The 15,374-nt window shown below is 35.3% G+C and overlaps 1 protein-coding gene across 2 annotated transcripts in view; it reads left to right on the top strand.

Moving 5' to 3' along the window:
* The window catches only part of ZFX (zinc finger protein X-linked), a 58,706-nt gene extending 49,850 nt beyond the window's left edge, over nt 1-8,856 (top strand). For both annotated transcript variants that reach the window (XM_027845449.1, XM_027845450.1), the window contains 5 exons: nt 588-737; nt 933-1,076; nt 1,692-1,826; nt 2,396-2,536; nt 3,564-8,856. In XM_027845449.1, the coding sequence (XP_027701250.1) occupies nt 588-737; nt 933-1,076; nt 1,692-1,826; nt 2,396-2,536; nt 3,564-4,747 (1,754 nt within the window). In that variant the 3' untranslated portion in view covers nt 4,748-8,856. The remainder of the gene's footprint in view (nt 1-587; nt 738-932; nt 1,077-1,691; nt 1,827-2,395; nt 2,537-3,563) is intronic.
* The last annotated feature ends 6,518 nt before the right edge of the window (nt 8,857-15,374 follow it).

Below are 15,374 nucleotides of genomic sequence, written 5' to 3' on the forward strand. Positions count from 1 at the left end.
ATTTTTCTCTTATGTTTTATTTAGATGTTGTACAAGATCAGTCTTTATTTACTTCGTTTATACCTATGTATACCAGGAATACTACCTAAATATATGTGCTTTTAAAGAGTTTTGATACTATGTTATGTGGTTATTTTTACTTTTTTTAAATAAATTGAATTTTGTTTAGCTGTTTAATATTATAAACAATCTAACTTTTCACAGTGTTTTATTTAGGACTTGATAATAATCAAAAGCAAATTTTACCAAAAGGTCATGAGTAAGACTTAGGAAATATTTTTTGTTTTTCCTGACTTCATTACTGCATTCTTTCTATAGAAATGAACAGGTTGTGATGGGTATATAGTTTTAGTGTTAAGTATTACAAAAGTAGTTTTTAAGGTTACATTTACCATTTTAAGTGTGTATGTGTCTTGTGTGTGTGTATCTCGTGTGTGTGTGTGTCTGTGTGTATGTTGGTTAGGTATTTTTTTCTTCCCATTTTTAGTTTTGCAGAAAGCCACATATTTTCCATTTGTAGTTCTGTTATTACTAATCTCATTGGAACCTAGTTTTACTTGCCCTATTTTACAATTTTAATTTTGTAGTGGATGATGCTGGGAAGATAGAACATGATGTCTCTTCTGAAATCACCATGGATGCTGAATCTGAAATTGACCCATGTAAAGTAGATGGCACTTGCCCTGAAGTCATCAAAGTTTATATTTTTAAGGCTGATCCTGGAGAAGATGATTTAGGTGAGATAAAATGTTTACCACATATTATATATCTTAACCCAACTTCTTAAATCTTATCTCTTTTTAGATGTCTTTTATGAAATAGTGTTTCAGTGAAAGGGCAGTGCTTTGAACAAAACATTTCAATGTAATACTGTAACTAATTAGATATGAAATTTGAAAATAAATTCTTTGTTCTGTGATCATTTCCACTAGGTGGTACAGTGGATATTGTGGAGAGTGAACCTGAGAATGATCATGGAGTTGGACTACTTGATCAGAGTAGCAGTATTCGTGTTCCAAGGGAAAAGATGGTTTACATGACTGTAAATGACTCTCAGCAAGAAGATGAAGATTTAAGTAAGTAGGTGGCTTTTTTGTGGGAGAAAATTTTATATAATTTTTAGGACTTTATTTTAATTCAGTTGATGTTTGACAGTAATGGCAACACTAATTGTAGAAAAATTTATGTGACTTCAAAAGCTAGAAAATAAAGATGCTCTATGAAGCTTTTCTTTGTGTGCCTAAAATTTTATAGGGGGTAGCAGGTGTATAAAAAGACCAAGTGATGATTGTAATTTGACCTTTATTTATTTATTTTTCTTCATTGATGTAGTAACTATATTAAAATGAAAAAATGTCATTATCTCATATTTAGACTCAGAGACTGTTAGAGGAGGAAAGAGACATTAACTGTGGACTCACCCTCATACAATATTAATATTAGAAAAGAGATCTCAGTGATCATGTGGTCCAGTTCCTTGATTTTACAGATGAGAAAACGGGTTTAGAGAAGCAAAGTGGCTTCCCTTCAGACACAGAACAAGTTGTTAGCAGTAATTGAGAAGTAGAACCTGTGCTTTCAGATTTTCATTTTACTGTTTATTATTATCCTATATTTTACCTGCCTTTCTATGGATATCTAGAAATCAGCTTATGGAAAATGTTATTAATACTTATGTCTTTATTTTTTAGATGTTGCAGAAATCGCTGATGAAGTTTATATGGAAGTGATTGTTGGGGAGGAAGATGCAGCAGTGGCACATGAACAACAAATTGATGACACTGAAATAAAAACTTTCATGCCAATAGCTTGGGCAGCAGCCTATGGTAAGTCTCAGGAAAACTTTCAGGTCCTGGGAACAACAAAAAGCTGGTGCTTTTTCTATAAACATCTGTGCACATTCAAAGAATCCTCTTTGTGGTGTAAGTCCCAGAAAGCTAAAATATCAGTGCCTATAAAAGGTTGTTTAATTTCAGCAAGGATAGAGGAAGATTATAAAGTCTACTTTTTGTCTCTATTTTTAACAGGAATTTCCTTCATGTCTATATTACGTAGAAGGAAGTACTGCAAGAAGTACACAGACTTCCAAGCTGAAAATTTCCATCTTGATAATATCTGCCCCGTGGCTTTACAATTTTGGGAGACAACAAGGGACTCCATGGGGCAAAATGCTGTAATGTGTTTTTTCAAAATGACAACTAGGAGTTTCCTAGACTCCCCCCCCATCACCAAAAAAAATTTTTTTTCTATAACTCATTACTTAGGATGGGGAATTTCTGTCATTCATGAGGATCATGGCTGTTTTTGCAATGTTGTTATTAATAAACAATCCATAATACAAATAGTCTTCAAAGTGATAATACTGTATAATTTTGTTTTTAATGCGCATTGTTAGGTAATAATACTGATGGAATTGAAAACCGGAATGGCACTGCAAGTGCCCTCTTGCACATAGATGAGTCTGCTGGACTTGGCAGACTGGCAAAACAAAAACCAAAGAAGAGGAGAAGACCTGATTCCAGGCAGTACCAAACAGGTGAGGAGTTAATAACATCATTAGTGCAGTGTTCACTCTCTGGGGATTTAACAGTCATCCCTTGGGTAAAAGGAGGAGTATGATCTTGAGCTTACCACTGTATTGCAATACTTTTTAAGCTGTAGTACCAAAAAACATGAATTTGTATGTTAAATTTGAAAATGCAAGATAACTTCAAGATGTGGAGAGAAAAGAGGATTTTTAACTTGACTCCTTCTAATTCATATGAAAAATTTTCCCCTATCCCCACCATGATACCACTGTTTTAATGATATCTTTTGTTTTTACATCATGTTTATTTCTGAATATATCCCTCCCTAGTCACATATCTAGCAGACTGTCCCTTATAACAAAGGTTTCTTTTTTTTAAAGGGCAGGGGGAAACAGTATAGTAAAACTAATCATGTCTGACAGCCTATGAATATGCCACCCATAGTCCCACAGTTCTGTAAAGAGGGGTGGGAGGTGCATTTCCTCAACTCTTCTGGGCTAAGCTTATAACATAACCTGTTTAAAAGAGGAAACAAGAAGCCATGTTATGACAGTCTAGGTATGAAAGTGACATTCAGTGTAATTTCTTTGCAGGAATATTTTAAGGTCTCTTGGCTTTTTTTTTTTAGTCTTTATTTTAGCTATATGTTCAGTTCAGTTTAAATGACAGTTGTGGAAGAATTAAACAGAAATGTGGAAAAGTATTATGTTATTTTTTCCTTTATGATTTGATTTGATACTGTAGATCTCAACGTTGAGATGGCTTCGTTTGCTATTTTGAGCTGATGGCATTTACGTTTGGCAGATAGTAGGGCAATACTTGGTGAAGTAGTATGTAATACTACTCCATGGAAGAAAAGGCTATATGTCCATGGTTATGGATGTAACTTTTTCGACGAGGATGTCTCAGTGTTGGAGAATTGTAGAAAAAAATAGCTTAAATGTAATTTAAACTTGTCTAATAATCTGTAAAACATAAGTGCTCTTAACTCTTTGTTTTGATGTTCATAATCTTTTCTTTTTTCTTCCTCCTTAGCAATAATTATTGGCCCTGATGGTCATCCATTGACTGTCTATCCTTGCATGATTTGTGGAAAGAAGTTTAAATCTAGAGGATTCTTGAAGAGGCATATGAAAAACCATCCAGAGCACCTTACCAAGAAAAAATATCGATGCACAGACTGTGATTACACTACTAATAAAAAAATTAGTTTACACAACCACCTGGAGAGCCACAAGCTGACCAACAAAACCGAAAAGGCAATTGAATGCGATGAATGTGGGAAACATTTCTCTCATGCTGGAGCTTTGTTTACTCACAAAATGGTGCATAAGGAAAAAGGAGCCAACAAAATGCACAAGTGTAAATTTTGCGATTATGAGACAGCTGAACAAGGGTTATTGAACCGCCATCTTCTGGCTGTCCACAGCAAGAACTTTCCTCATATTTGTGTGGAATGTGGCAAAGGTTTCCGTCACCCGTCTGAGCTCAAGAAACACATGCGTATCCATACTGGTGAGAAGCCATACCAATGCCAGTACTGCGAATATAGGTCTGCTGACTCTTCTAACTTGAAAACTCATGTAAAGACTAAACATAGTAAAGAGATGCCATTCAAGTGTGAGATTTGTCTTCTGACTTTCTCAGATACCAAAGAGGTGCAGCAGCATGCCCTTATCCACCAAGAAAGCAAAACACATCAGTGTTTGCATTGTGATCACAAGAGCTCGAACTCAAGTGATTTGAAACGACACATAATTTCAGTTCACACAAAAGACTACCCCCACAAGTGTGACATGTGTGATAAAGGCTTCCATCGGCCTTCAGAACTCAAGAAACATGTGGCTGCCCACAAGGGTAAAAAAATGCACCAGTGTAGACATTGTGACTTTAAGATTGCAGATCCATTTGTGCTAAGTCGCCACATTCTCTCTGTTCACACAAAGGATCTTCCGTTTAGGTGTAAGAGATGTAGGAAGGGGTTCAGGCAGCAAAATGAGCTCAAAAAACATATGAAGACGCATAGCGGCAGGAAAGTTTACCAGTGTGAGTACTGTGAGTATAGCACTACAGATGCCTCAGGCTTTAAGCGGCATGTTATTTCCATTCATACAAAAGACTATCCCCATCGGTGTGAGTATTGCAAGAAAGGGTTTCGAAGACCCTCAGAAAAGAACCAGCACATCATGCGACATCATAAAGATGTTGGACTGCCATAAAAATTATTTCGCTGACTTCTGTGGAGTGGAATTGTAAAGAATATTGGCCTTGAGACAGTCAATTCATTTTAAAGCCAATCAGTTGTGATTACAAAAAAATACTGTGCATTGATTTATGCTGTATACAAATAGGATTATTGCTTCTAGTTGGATTTTTTTTTTTTGTTTTTTTGGTTTTTTGTTTTTTTTTTTTTTTTACATTTTGTTAAATAGCGTGTTCTGGATTCTATTCAGTTTGTTTAATAAATGAGGAAAAGATGGCAACAATAAAGTTGCATTTAATAAAGTAATCCCTGCCTCTATACTGAATCTTTCAGTCCTAGTAGTTTTTATATTTATTTAAATATTACCTTGCTTACCTTGCTTACCTTCTTGGTACTCACCTAATACCATTTAACTAAAGATAATTTAAGATTGGTAACTTGCAAAGTGTTCATGTTGACTCATTTGTGTCACAAATTTTAAAGGTAATTTGCATTTTCTCATGATGAAATTGTCATACATCTAATATATATATATACATATATAAATATATATGGGAGATTTTATTGTCAGATCTAGCTGTCATAATACGGAACTCATTTAACTGTCTTGTTTACTATCTTAAGATCATGTGACAACAGAACTTTACATTTAAGCTTTTAAGTCTAACATTACTGAATGAAAAAGCTGTGGTTTTTAAATTCATTTTTAGCAGAAAAATTGTTTGGGTCTTTTTTGGAGTATTTACATCTTTTGTCAGCACAACAAACTTTTAAAAAGACATACTGAAGATTTTTGCTTATTACTATTGTGTCTGCTATTCCATCTGTGCATTTTTGTCTTGGAATGGTTGTGTACTACAAATGAAACAGTACTGACAATGAATTTTGGAATTTGAGAGAGATCATTCCTATGGCTCATAGAGTAGTTTGCAACTTTGTATGTAAGTGTACCTCAAATTTTATGTATACATATATCTCTGTGTATTACTTATTTTACACATTTATACACGCGTCCTAAGACAATGGCTGAGTTAAAAATTTCAAACTAAAAAGGACTTAATTTACAATAATTTGTGAAAAATTCAGGGATGTACTTGATAGACCATTTTGTAAAACATACTATTTAGAGAAGAGACCTCAGGTAAAGAAGTAGAAAGAAAATAACGTATGTAGTATTTTTAAAAGAATAAAGGTATTTTCATTAAAATATCTTTAATAATTGAGAAATAGAAATGATACATTTCTAAATAGAATGTTTTTCATGATATTTCAGCTTCATATTATTCCAGAAAAGTGATTATTATCCATACACAACTAAATTCAGTTCTGTGATACAAGCAGCTTGAGAGAACAGTATATATCTCTCTCACCAAGCTAAGAGTATGAAGGATGTGAAGAAGGAGCTATAGATCTCTATAAATGAGTACTGATTATATATAGATGTAGCAAGTTTCAGTTATTATACCTTAAACAACTGCAGTGAGTGAAAATGTAAATGGTTCAACACCTTAGTCAGCACTGATTTAAAGATTACAGCATTCTTAAGTATGCAGAAAGAAGAGCTAAGGCTTTGTATCGATTAGCAAGTCTTTCATTGTTTTGTCTTTCTTTGCAGTTGAATTTTTTAAACCAGTCTAAATCAATCTAAATAAGCAAGGGTATAATAGATAGTAGATTCCAGACATTCTTAACCTAAATTTGCTTGAAGTTAATATGGATTTTGAGGTGGGGGAGGGAAATACATATAAGTACCCAGAAATGGCTACTGCCACTTAATTCAATTCCCTTCTGTTTCTGGCATTTTTTTGGAAGTTTCAAATGCCTCTTCCCATCACCTTGCCTGCCACACTCTCAAGTCTGATACCAGTGCTGCCTGTTACTGTCATGCTTCTCTGTCCTACCTTTGCTTTCTGATTTTCATCTTTCATCATCTTTCCTTTTAGCCCCAGTATTTGGATTCAGAATTGTATAGAATACTACATTTTTTTTTCAAAGTATTTGACAAATCCCCAGGGTATTAGATTTATTTAGTTTTAAGTTAAGTGCTTCAGGCTGCTATGAAGTTGGTGGTAATCAAAGCTAAGATGTGTTTTCTGGTACTTCAATGTCCTTCATACTACATTACCCCACATAATACATTTCATTGGTCACATATGGTTGTGCAGTCCATCGATATCTAGTATTGTCCTTGAAAACTAAATGTTAGTATTTTCATCACAGTCTTTTTTTTTTTAAGTCTCCCCTGTTAATCTTGATTTTCTTTTAAACAGTGTAAAAGAACTGAAAAAACATGCTGTAAAAATGAAATTAGTACAAAAGTAGCCATTTTAACTATATTTTTTTAAATAAACTGAAAGATAAAGAACACAACACTTTACACACTTTGTATTTCTCTTACATAGTCTGGAATCATACACAATTTTTTTTTAAAGCACAATATTGAAACCTTTAAAAGGTAATTAAGGGTTTGGTCAAGTGGATTTTGTAAAATGTATTCGTCTGTATAAAGAGAAAATGGAATTGTAGTTATTGTTATGTACTGACATTAGTTACAGGATAGTTTTAATTCTTAAAACAATTTGCGTAGCAAATGCTATGAAATGGATGTTTCAGTTAAATGTTTTAAAGAGGTACAGATTTTTACAAGGACATAATATAAGTTATTGTTCTGTAGAAATATCCTATTAAATATTGTATGTCCCTCCCTCTGTATACTTTGTAAAAAAGTAAAATACATAAAAAGAAAATCATATAGGGAAGTGTGACATTATTGTAATTGTGTACTTGAGAATAACGTGCAAAAATAAAAATCAGAATATTTTCCTGTTAATGAATGTTTAGTCTATTTGATACCAGTACTAAGTTAATGCTTTTTCTTAAGAAAAATGTACAGTTTTTGTAAACCTAATAAACAAAATACAGTGGATTATTTTCATTTCCCCATTTCTTAACTCATTTTGTGCAGTACTGGAATGCAAAATGTCATTGCTTTGAATTTTTGACACAAATGCATATATTGAGAATCCTTTAGTTCTGTGATTTTGCAAGTAATATTTTATAAAATTTTAGGTAACTGGTGACATCTTTAATGAGTATGTCCTTGAAATTCATTTGTGGGTTTTTTGTTTCTTTAGCAGCCATTGAGAGGAAAAGATAAAGAGAAAAAAAATATTGTATAGACTAGTGCCACAATGTCCATAAAGCTGTTTTTGAGAGGATTTAGAATTTTTTTTTGCCATAAATCCACAACACATTAAATCAGTGTTTAATTTCATGAGCCTTCATTATGTCCATGACAGAAAAACATTCCACATGTTTTTCACTCTTTCAGATAGAGGACTGACTGATCTTGTCAAGTTTGAAGTTAGCTAGCAGGAGTCCAAATAGCAGCACTGACAAGACAGGAATAAAGTGACAGAATAACTAATATTCGATGACTAGTTTAGTAAATAAGTGTAATCATTTCTCAATGTAAAGTAGTAATTAAACCTTGCTTATCTGATGCATTATCTGATTAGGGAGAAAATAATTCTTCAATGAAAAAAGCCTACTTAGTAATTAAGACTACCATCTGAAACAGTTAAATGGAACAAAATATAGTAATTGTTAACTTATTTGAAGTTGTGAATCAAATATAAAAACCATAGCAATCCAGGATTCAGCTAACTAATTTTAATAAGACAGGTAATAAATAGATCTAGCCATCTCTTGAGTCTGTACATTGACTTTCTCTCTTTATCCTTTGGGTATCATTAACAGCTGTTATTCCCCCCCCCCTTAATTTTGAAAGGAAAAGCTACAATAAAGCACTCGCAGAAAATTAGGATCATTAGTCTGACATTTCATTATATGGGACATAGAAGGGAAAGTATTACAAAACATCAGAATGAAGAAGTGGAGGTGAAACATACTTGCGAAGTTTGAACCTCATGCTTACCTTGTATGATTTGGATGATAAAAGTCCAATGAGATGTCCGTCAAAGGGTTAACATCTCTTCCATTTCATAAATTTTACATAGCCTCCGATGTTACATTCCTTAAAGGGTATAGACAAAGTTTTTGTGTTTTATTTTTTTACTACCATAGGGGTATTTAAAAGTTCTTAAAAAAAACAAAACAAACAATATATACAAGATGGAACATAAAGTAACATAAACCAACAGGGCAAACTTTACCTTGACCTTACCTAAACAACTGCAAGAGGTGGAAAGTATGTTTTGTTTTGTTTATAAAGTAATTTTTGAATTTGTTACATATTGTTCCTTGTTCTTTTGACAGCTTTGCTATTGTTTGTAAATAAATTCCTATTTTGTTTTAAGCTATTCTAGTAGAGTGTTGGCTATGGATAAAGGAATATTTGTGTGTGAGCAAACTAAGTGAGGTGATTTTGTTCTTAACTCCAAAACTGAGAGAGGTTAGAACATTGTTCCACTCCTAAACGTATAAACAAGCTATTTTGCCATTTTAATTATCTAGTAAGTATTGTTATATAGCACTAAGATATCTTTTGTATTTGCATATACAACGTAGAATTTTAATTTCCACAACATGCTCATGAAGTGTATGTAGGTATATAGCAAATGTTTTGATTTTTTAGTTTGAGGGCAAATCTCCAAAACTGTTGAATTATCTCAGTGACCTTTCCTATCCACTTAGCCTCCTATTTTTTTTTTTCCTATGTATCAGGTAGAACAGTTGAGATGAATGAGAGATGAACTTTGTCATGTACAGGCCTTTGCATTGTGATGACCTAAGAAACTGGTTGGAAAAGTTCTGTCGTGTAGAGAATCTGGACACTTAGCTTAAATATTCCAAATGGCATTTAGTTGTGTAGTTAATGCATTTACGATTCCAGTAATGAATGCTATCCAAGGAGGACCCATCTAATTTCAAAGAAGGCTCTTCACCAAGTTGGCTCACTCACTGGTGATGAATTTTTCAACCATAGTAACCCTATTAAGTTACAGAGGAGGTGTGATCTTTATAAGTGCAATGATTTCCCATGTTGGAATTGCTGATCCTTGGAGTTTTATGGACCTATATCCAATATTTGCAGAGTTTTTCATTTAGATATTCCTTGGTCTTATTCTTTTAGATACTTGCTAATTAAGATTACATTTCTCATATTGCTTTCCCTGAAAAGATACTAGCTTTCTTAATGTTTTTGTTCAAAGTGTAGAATCTAGTTTCCATATTTTCATTTACTTGTTCTGAAAAACTAATATCGAGTTTTCTATTCACCCCAAGATCTTTAAGGGCAAGTATATTAAAGGCATTCTCAAGAAAATCTGAAGCATAAAAAGGTTCTAGGATGATTAATTCCTATTGTAAGGGCACAATAAGTGGTATGATCACCAGCATTAAAGTCTTATTGGAGTTCTTCCCTTTTTTGTCCCACCTCAGATAAAGAGAGAGCATGATGTAATGGATAGAACTTGGGGTAAGGAATATTTGGGTCCAAGTTTTGCCTTTGAAATATTAGCACCAAATGCAAATCACCTGTAGACGGAGTGCTCCCTGGACTCTAAGACAAATTGCAGAGCCACGTTAGTGAAGAAGGTTTCCATACCAGGAGTTCCACACAAATGAAATCACAAGTTAAAACCAAAAATAAACATCCTAAGCACTTGAGAATATGGAGATAAAATAGCCTTTGGCCCAAGAAATTTTACATTGGGGAAGAAGGGGGCAAAGGGGAAGGGGCTATGAATACAGCATATTCCCAAATACGTACAATATGGGGGGAAAAAAGGGAGAGCACTAACAATTGGGGAGCTCAGAAGGTTTCAGTGCAGTAGGTGGCACCTGAGTTGATCCTTGAAGGAAGACAAGAATTGCAAGATGTGGAGATGAATGAAGTGAAAATACCTTCTAGGCACGTACAGCTGCAAAGAGAATGTTGAGTTCAAGGGACAGCTAGTACAGTTTTTCTGGAATATTGAGTTTGTAAAGGAGAATAACATGAAGTGAGACTGGTAAGGAGTTTGTATTTTAATCTTATAGGTATGGGGAACCACTGAACACTTTTGAAGGAAGATTGCCAGCAGTGAGACTAACCTTAGGAAGACTCTATTGTCAGTTGTGTGGATTTAGAAGGATATAACCTATAACACCTACAGCAGTGTGCTTGAATTTTTTGGGTTTTTTGACCTGTGATTTCATTGATACAGGGAACTATTGAATAAACCATCAGCAAAGATAGGCAATTGTTCTACAATTTAGAGTCTTAAGAGAGTTGGGAATGGGGAGTGAGAACTGAGATGTTAAGTCTCTTTTCCCAGGGTCATGGAGCCAGTGTATGTCACAGCTGGGGCTTGAACTCAAGTCTCACTGACTGCAGCTGGCTCAATTCACTCTGCCAGTTGGATTATATATGTTTGAATTTATGTTCTAAAAATAATCTTAAAGGGGCAATATTATTAAATGAAAGATTGAGACTTTCAAATGTTTCCTTATTAAAACAAGGAACATAAATATCAATATTTACATATGTATGATTTCTCATAGGTAGAATTCAGTGGAATTATTTCTGAGTCATGTCTTTTTATTAAACAATTTATTAATTTTTAGTTTTCAGCATTCACTTTCATGAGATTTTGAGTTTCAAATTTTCTCTCCTCCCCCGTCCCCAAGACTGGCATGCAAACTGATATAGGCTCTATTTACATGTTCATATTAAACATATTTTCACATTAGTCATGATGTAAAGAAGAATTAGAATCAATGGGAAGAACCACGAGAAACAAGAATCAAAACAAAACAACAAAAGAAAAGGAGAGCAAATAGTAAATCATGTCTTTTTTTTCCTAGTTGCTTTAAACATTTTTCCCCTTTAACTCAGATTTGGTGCACTTTTCCTTCATCTTTGTAATTGAAGCACTGTCTGGCTAAAAGAAATGAAGGCATTATTTTTACTTTACTAATTACCTGTTTGTCTCAAATGACTTTCAGCATATATACAACCAAATGGCACCAAGGCAGCAGTCGTAATGATCATGATGTTGATAATGATAATACCTTTACAATTCAAGAACATTAATCCACCGATGCATATTTCAATTGATCTAAGGAAGAGGGAAAGGAAAGAGAATACGTATGTAGTGTCTACAATGTGCCAAGTATTTTACTAAGAACTTTAAAAAATCTCATTTGATTCTCACAACCACCCTAGGAGGTAGGTACTATTATCATCCCCATTTTACAGATAAGGAAATAGAGGTTAAGTGACTTGTCGAGGTCAAACAAATCTGAGGCTAGATTTGAACTCAGGGCTTCTTAACTCAAGGCTCGCTGCACTATCAGCTGCCTCTAGTGTTTATTATTGCCTTCTAAAGTGACTGTGGCCAAAAAATTCTGCCTGAAACCAGGCTGATGAGCCTCTCCATACTTTGCTAGATCGGGCCTCAGGTAGCTGGCATAGTCCATCAGTGGCCCATACTAAAAGTCCTTTTCAGATTGGGAGGACTGGGCAGAATTCCTGTTGTACTAGCGTCATCCAAAAAAGCCCAGAATCATTGCAGTGAGTCTTATAATATAAGTGTACTATAGCACCTGAAGGTCTATGAAGTGTTTTTTGTACTTATTTGTGTTGAAGCAGGTGGTACAACTAGTATTTTTTCTTCTTGGAACACTAGCCTGTGTCAGAAGGCAACAAATGAGTCATTCCATTTTATTCTACCCCAGTCATCTCATCTGTTACAGGGAGATAGCATACATTTGCCTGAGATCCCAGGACTGAATGCAAAAGAAAACATCTGCAAAGCAAGGTATACTTTTTCAGTGGTTAAAATAAATAAGTATTTAAAAAAAAAAAAGACAACATGAGTGCCAATAGAATTCACTTATTACATCATTTTATTTTTAAAGTATCCTTATTTTTTTCCTTTTTCCCCTTTCCCATTTTGTGTATACTGTGCTGTAAGTCATACTGTTGTTAGCACAAGCTTTGAACCTGGAAAAATTTAGCACAAAGAAGCATGTTTGTTGTTCAGATTGAACTTGATTCCCCAGGCCATGCACCCTTTTCTTCCTGGGGGATTGGAGAACTGACTGGCCTCCATTCCTCTCAGAAGAGAGTCACCAGTATCTCCATAGTACACATGAGAAAACTGGCACTCATTCATATTACATTTCTTACTATAAGTGCACTACAATTCTGCATACTATTTTTTCTCATTTGACAAATGGAGAGACTGGGAGTGAGAGAAGTTAAATTACTTGCTCATGTTCTAAGCTAATAAGTGCCATGACTCAAATTCAGTTTTCTAATTTATTTCTACCACCAGTAGCAAGCTCTGTGATATGCTTCAGAAATTGCCTTTCATGACCAAGAAATCTAGTCTCTGTTCTGAGAATCACAGTCAAGAAATGCTTTACAACAGAGCACATTCTAATTGTATGCCATATGATGATAGTTGAATCCATGGGAGCCAATGAGATTGACAAGTGAAATAGTGTATATTTCAATAGGAGGAGAAGAAAAAAGGGTCCAGGGCAGAGTTTTGGGGGATACTCATGATTTGCAAACATGACCTAGATGAAGATCCAGGAAAGGAGAAAAAGTACGGTTAAGTACAGGTAATAGGAGAACTAGGAGAGAGCAGCTTCATGAAAACTTTAACCTAAGGCTTTGACTTTCTCAGCTCTCCTCTTTTCATTTTCTCTTTCCTCCTTCCATTTTCCTTCCTCCTTTTGTCTTCTTGTCTTTATTTTTCCCTTTTGATACCTTCCCTACTTTTCCACCTTCCTGTGTGTTCAGTTGTCATCTCTATGCAGTTGATTCTCAGATCTATTTGTCCAGCCCTGATCTGCAGTCTTGCATCTCTAGCTGCCTATTGGATATCTCAAACTGTATGTCCCATGGGCATCTTAAACACGTTCAAAACTGAATTCATTATCTTCTCCCCAAACCTGCCACTCTTAACTTCCCTATTACTGTATCACCATCCTCCTAGTTACTCAGGCTCACAACCTAGGTGACATCCTCAACTCCTCACTCTCTCACCCCCATATCCAGTTGGTTGTTAAGTCTTTTCATTTCTACCTTTATAACATCTCTTCTTTGTTTTCTTCTCTCTTGTATATGTCCTCTGTCCCTATTCTGTATCTTTTTTTCCCCTTTCCTCCCTCAACCCATTTTAACAGCGCTTATACTATGCTCCTATTGTGAGTGGATACATAGCTTATTTGAAAAAAGATAATCTAGAGTTTGTCATGGCATATGTAGCATTTCAAAGCCTCCCTTGCATATGACCTGCCCTAAAAACTACCCCAGGTCCGAGCCACAATTTATAGGTGTGGGAGAGCATCACTTTTTGAGCTCCCCCTCATGTGTGTGGTTTTTTTTTTTTTACTAGACAATCAGAGGATACATTAGTTCAAAGCAAAAGACATTTAATCAAACAGCATTTTTTAAAAAATGACAAAAATTTCTCTCATACACTCAGGGGTATACACTCTCACCGTCCACCTACCACCCCCTCAACTGGAAGATGATATAGGTATTGAACATAGAACCATAGACTTAGAATTGGAAAGGAAACTTACTGAGGCCTTGAGAGGTTAAATAACTTTCCAAGATCCTATAGGTTGAAGTGGAAGAACCAATATGGACACCCAAGCTCTCTGATTCCAGATCCAGCTCATTTTGCCATTCTTCCTTCCTTCAGGGGATACATATGGCTAAGGAACCCACATGTGACCCAGCAACTCATGCCTGATTACTGAGAAGCTGCTGATATCTTTTCACATCACTGAGTGAGCTATTTTCTCTGTTGAACTGGAGTGCTCTGCTGCCCTGGTTACTTTGCCACGTTGTTTGCGGCCCTGAGCTGTGTCATCAGCTATGAATTTCTGGGGCGGCTGCTGTTCTCTGCTACCATCTGCTGGACTTCTAATACAGTGCAGTCTCTTCTCTTTTATGAAGGGATGGGGTGAGGTAGGGACTCTGTCAATTCTTTACTTTTTGTTCAAAGATGACAGTGCACTCAATACAGTCTCTGAAGCCAAGGTGCAGCAGAGTATGGACTGATTCTCTGCTGCCTGAAGCTAATTTTGGCTTGACAATCAACACCGAGAAAACTGAGGTTCTTCACCAGCCAGCACCACACCATCCTTAGGTAGAACCATTGGGTACAGTAAATGGAGAAATTTTGAATGCTGTGGATAAGTTCATTTACCTTAGCAGTCTACTGTCCAGGGCTGTCCACATAGATGATGAGGGTAAAGCACATACTGCCAGAGCTAACTCAGTATTTGGAAAGAAAGTGTGAGAGAAAAGTGGTATCAGGCTACATACCAAACCGAAGGTCTAACAGAGCTATTGTGCTGACTACAACTATTGTGTGTATACCTGTGAAACCTGGATAGTCAATGCTATACCAGAAAACAGAACCACTGCCACTTGAGTTGATTGTCTCAGGAAGATCCTGAAGATTATTTGGCAAAATAAGATACCAGACTAGCTTGTGACCCTGGGCAAGTCACTTAACCCTGATTGCCTCACCAAAAAAATAAAGCAAAAAAATAATAATAATAATAAGATACCAGACACTGAGGTCCTCTCTAGAGCTAAACCACCAAGCATTCAAACTCTGCTGCAGATAGCACACCTCCAATGGGCTGGCCATGTAGTTTGAATGCCA

This window comes from Vombatus ursinus, unplaced genomic scaffold, assembly GCF_900497805.2.
Source record: "Vombatus ursinus unplaced genomic scaffold, bare-nosed wombat genome assembly UNPS02014962.1, whole genome shotgun sequence".
Lineage (NCBI taxonomy): Eukaryota > Metazoa > Chordata > Mammalia > Diprotodontia > Vombatidae > Vombatus > Vombatus ursinus.